A 5,324-nucleotide genomic window follows, 5' to 3' on the forward strand; every position below is an offset into this window, starting at 1 on the left:
TTTTACCAAGCAAAAAGACACCAGAGAAAGACAGACACAAAGAAAGAATGGCAGACTGTCATACAGTCATTAACATCTGGAGCAGAGATCACAACAATCCTGTTTACACGCTGTTGACCACAGCCTGCACCATATGACCAGAGTGAAGGGGGGGCGAGGGACACAGAGAGAGAGAGAGAGAGAGAGAGAGAGAGAGAGAGAGAGAGAGAGAGAGATGAAGCGGGTATGACAGCTAAAGATCTCTGAGTGAGGAACAAATAGGGAGACAGCTTCTACTTCATGAACGGTTATCAACAGTAATCAGATAAGAGTTTTCTGATCTGCCACCTGCAAAACGTCGTTGTCATGTGGGACAAACCTGGAGGCTGAGCCGTCCCTGAAAGGAAATCTGCATCGTCTCAACTACACAGGTTTAAACTATTGTTTTTCTTCCTTTATCTCTCTACATATCAGAGTTGAATAGTGTTACCTGTGAGTGTTTCTTTGCCACGTAGGATAATACAATGAGTACCTAAACATTTATTTGAGAGTCAATTCATTATACTTTCTGGTGAATGACAACTTATTTAACACTATATGTAACACTATATTAGGTGTTTTAAGTATGTTAAAACAAAGACAAAGAAATATTTGCAATTAGATCTTTTTGATCTACATACTTTACAAAGTGTTATTTTTGTTTTGTGCACCAAAGATTCCTTAATAAGAATTCTGTCCTGTTTTTATAGGAGCTGGAAGAGTGACTCCTTTCATAATGAACTGTGCTGCTATTCTTCTATTAAGCTGTTTCACCTGCTCCTCCGCTATATATATCCCCAACAGACCAGGTAGATATTATAATACTTTCATGTTGTGGAAGAGTGTTTGGTAACCCTTCTTGTTCCGTGTGAATGATTGAATGAATGGATGAATGAATGAATGATGATTAATTGGTTCTTACATGAAATTTGTGTCATGTAATCTTCACGCTAGCAAATGCAGCCAAGGTTTGTTGTGAGTTAAATATTTTTGGCTTTCAAAATTCGTTTTGTGACTTGAACTTTATTTTGGAACAAAAGCCGTCCACCCATTGGCTTCAAGACTTTCCCAATTCCCTCCCCACACCTGCTGGTATTTTCATCTGCTCAACAACATTACCAGTGAGCTATACCAGCATCGCAACACATTTCAGCTACAAAGGCTAAAACTCGCTGTCAAGCCAAAAAAAAAACAAATGACAAAGCAGTTTTATTATTCCAGTATTTAGCATGGTGATATTTTACCTCTTAGATGCTTCTGTTGGATCTCTGCTCTAATTAGCTGCTTACTCATCTCTGTTGTTAAAATATGACTTTATAGTTTGTGCCAATTACAGGCCACCCTCAGGGGTGGTGGATTTGCCAGATACTTCTGTAGGAGGAGATAAGTTGTTGTAATTCCTATTGGTTGCCAATAGCGGTCGATAAAGGTCATATATTAGCCTACTCAATGCCCCTTTAAAGTGACACTGAAGTGAAAAATGACTTTTGTGCCTTTTTAGCTCATTCTATCATACTATACACATATATGACGATACAAAAATTGATGCCACAAAAAGGTACATTTTATTGTATTTTTATATCAAAGCATCATTACTTTGACTTCCTGGAAAATGTAAAATCTTTAGTGGTGACTTCATCATGTACCAGTTGGCGAATTATCCCTCCCCGCCTTATGTCCGGTCCCAATATCCTGTTTCAACAGGAAGTACATCACATTAAGGAAACAAGATGCTCTCAAAATGCGCTTTCATTGTAACTTTAAATGAACAAATGAATCAGTGAATTGTAAGAAATTCCACATGTAACAAGGGAATTTGATGGTTTTGCCCACAGAGCCCAAGAAGCTGAAGTATCTGATCGAGCCTCCTGTTTACGCCGAGGTCAGCGCCCGCCGGGGGGGAAACATCACCTTGCCATGTATCCTGAGAACCAAACCCACCCACTACAAAGTCAAATGGACAAAACTGGAACCAGAACGACGAGGTCCGGAGAACATTGTCCTAATATCGAACGGACACGCCTTCAAGCCCTACGGCCATCTTGGACCGCGGGCTTCTCTCCGGAAGGCCCACGGCATGGACGCCTCCCTGCAGCTCTGCCATCTTGAGCTGGAGGACAGCGGCAGGTATCGCTGCGAGCTCGTCAACGGCATCGAGGACGAGAGTGTTGTCATCACTTTGAGGATTGAAGGTAATGATCCCAGTATCTATTTCTTTAAATGATCACTTGAAGGAATGCTTCCCAACCAAAGATATCAGAGAGGTGCAAGACCTCTGAGAATTTGAGTTGAAGGAAACATATTGGAGAGGACAAAAAACTCAAAGGAATTTGTTATAAAACTCAATTTTTGCACATATTTCTGGTGTAATAACTAAAGAAGATTCATTAAATTTACTGGTCTAAATGATGTGAAATGTGTGTTTGAAAGACACATATGTCATGCAGCCCCGCCCACTTTAGGGAGAGTGGCTTTTGTCAGTTGTGCGACAGGAGAACCTTACAAAAAAAAAGCAACTTAAGGTTGGGAATCATGGACTTTTTGATATAAGTGTCTGAAAATGAAGACTGACAAGATGACTTCCATTAACTTTTAGGGGTGGTGTTCCCGTATCAGAGTACAAACGGCCGCTACCAATTCACTTTCCATGAGGCTAAGGAGGCTTGTGCTGAGCAAGACGGCACATTAGCCACGTTCAAGCAGCTGTACAGAGGTACCACACAGAGTTTGTTTCCAAAAATATATATATTCATTTATGTCCTTATATATGAATGAAAAAATCCTGTAGTTCATGAAGTAATTCTAAATGAGCGAGTACAGCAGCAACATCAAATTAATTCCCAAAATGTCAAACAAATAAAAGAAATATAGAGAATCTGGTCTGTTAACATGTTATCATTTTGTATGCCAAGGACTTAAGTTACCAACTATTGCTCAAAAAGTGTCATAATTAGTGTTAATTTTGTACAATCAGTCATTGTACAAATCATCAACATCTCTGCCTCTGTAGCCTGGACAGAGGGTCTGGACTGGTGTAACGCAGGTTGGCTCCATGATGGAACCGTTCATTACCCCATCCTGTATCCACGACCCTCCTGTGGAGGAGAGCTGCTCCCGGGCATCCGCAGCTACGGACCGAAGGATAAGACTCATGATCGGTTTGATGTTTTCTGCTTCACCTCCTTGACATCTGGTAAGCTGAGTGATGCTTAGCTTATATAGCAGACCTACCTGTCAGTAAGGTTTGGTCTAGTTTTGGTCAGTTTTCAAATTCTCACAGGAAGCTGGAAACAGATTGTAGTTTTAGTTATACAAACATTTCTTGGAGGCAGAAATAATCTCTTTGGTTGAGTTAAACCTCAGTGGGCGGAGCCAAAGAACCACAGTTTTTCAAAACGCAAGTTTGCTAACTTGAATGGCAAAGAAGTCTGGTCAAAATATAAATTAAAAATATAAATGGCATTCATGTTGGAAGGTCAGCAGCTAGCTAACTAGCTTACTGAGATAGGCTAGTATGGCTAGTTTGAACTTGGAAGGTCAGCTAGGCTAACTAGCTAACCTAGATAACTCAGTAGCCTATGGCAAGTGTACAGTTTTTCAGTTATTAGCAAGAGTGCTAGGCTTCATAGTATTAGCTAGCTCCCCTCTTACACCTTGCCTTTTTCACTGGGCTTTAGTCCATTGAGGTTTGACTAAACCAATCAGATTATTTCTGCCTCTGAGAAATGTTTGTAGAACTCAGCTCTTTATCATTGTGCATTCTTGTGTGACTTGTGTCCTTTTGTTTGGCTGTTTGTTTCACCTTTAATGCCCAAATGAGATTGATTTCAAAGCAGGGCTCACAATTCCTGAACAAGACAATGTACCCAGATTGTAAGAAAGTCATCACACAGTGTGGATTTCCTCATTATTGTCAATGGAGCAGGTGTGGAAGGTGTTGCTTGATAGGATAACAGATGGGTTAGGGTTAGGTTTAGGGTCAGGGCTAGGTCTTTAAAATGATATCCTCTGACTCTCTCTGCTTCGTCCAACGACAGGGCAGTTCGATGGAGTGTCAAAGGCAAGGCACGGGCAGGCACATATGGGTTAGGGTTAGGTTAGGTTTAGGGTCAGAGTTAGGGTGAGGTTAGGTTTAGGGTCAGAGTTAGGGTTAGGTTAGGTTTAGGGTCAGAGTTAGGGTGAGGTTTAGGTTTAGGTTTGCCTTAGGGTTAGAATGTTGTTTCTAGCTTTGGGAAAGACTGGTTCATGTGAATAAACATTGATCTTCTAAAAGCATAGAAGCAAACAAAATTTGGAAATTTAATTTTGATTCGTTTTTTTTTGCTTGAATACACTATCGTAGTCATAGTGTTTTGGCCAATTATGAGAACCACATCCCAACCTTTCTTAGCAACAAGCTGACCTTTAGCTTTCTATAGGAGTGGGATTGGTAATGGTTGACAGAGAATAAGGACAATAAAATCTGTTGTTGAGACACGCTGAAAACATGCTCGTCTGTGGGAAACTACTTGGCCGTCTGTCACTGGAAACATCCACTGCAGTCGGAAAAAAATGACAAAAGAGTTGATAAGAAAGTGGGCACAATATCACTACTATCACACAGATCCAGTCTGTAAAAGTGTTATCATCTTGTAAGCTATGAACTTATACCTATTATCCTTTAAAAACTACCATAATTTGTTTAAATTTTGTGATATCAACCATTTTGGATGTGTGGGTGTCAGTTTTTCATCTGAAGATAACTCTGTTTCAAACAGTGTTTAAAATAATGGCACAATAACCACTGGTTTGTGTTTCCTTCTGCAGGCTCTGTGTCCTACATAGCAGGGTCTTTCTCCTATGGGCAAGCAGCACAAGCTTGTAAACATGAAGGAGCAGAGTTGGCCTTGGTCGGCCATCTTTATTCTGCCTGGCGTTTCCAGAACTATGACCAGTGTGACGGCGGATGGCTGAGAGACGGCAGCGTGCGGTATCCCATCACCAGCCCCAGGGAGCGCTGTGGCGGCATGCCTGAAGCCGGGGTGCGCTCCTTTGGGTTCCCCGACAAGACCCTGCACCTGTATGGAGCCTATTGTTATAGGTAGCTTAAAACACACACACACACTTTAAACAGTAACTAAACCCCAAACCCAAATCTGTGTAAAGCCTAACTGGTGGTAAGGTAAAAAGCATGCAACTGAAATCTCTTATTGGCTGATCTTTGGTGCCAGGTGATGTCACCACCACCTGTACTCTATAGAAGATGACATCACCCGGCACCAGAGATCAGCCAATAGCAGATGGCAATTTCAGTAGCATGATTTTTA

General features: G+C 41.2%; 1 protein-coding gene across 1 annotated transcript; it reads left to right on the top strand.

The window, feature by feature from the left end:
- The first annotated feature begins 387 nt into the window (after positions 1-387).
- On the top strand, positions 388-5,102 carry hapln2 (hyaluronan and proteoglycan link protein 2). The gene is made up of 6 exons (XM_071910135.2): positions 388-410; positions 729-827; positions 1,854-2,210; positions 2,615-2,731; positions 3,029-3,211; positions 4,825-5,102. The coding sequence occupies exons 2-6, from the start codon at positions 755-757 to the stop codon at positions 5,100-5,102; spliced, it is 1,008 nt and encodes a 335-aa protein (XP_071766236.1). The 5' UTR covers positions 388-410; positions 729-754.
- Positions 5,103-5,324: the final 222 nt, after the last annotated feature.

The sequence above is a fragment of the Centroberyx gerrardi genome, chromosome 12 (assembly GCF_048128805.1).
Source record: "Centroberyx gerrardi isolate f3 chromosome 12, fCenGer3.hap1.cur.20231027, whole genome shotgun sequence".
Classification (NCBI taxonomy): domain Eukaryota; kingdom Metazoa; phylum Chordata; class Actinopteri; order Beryciformes; family Berycidae; genus Centroberyx; species Centroberyx gerrardi.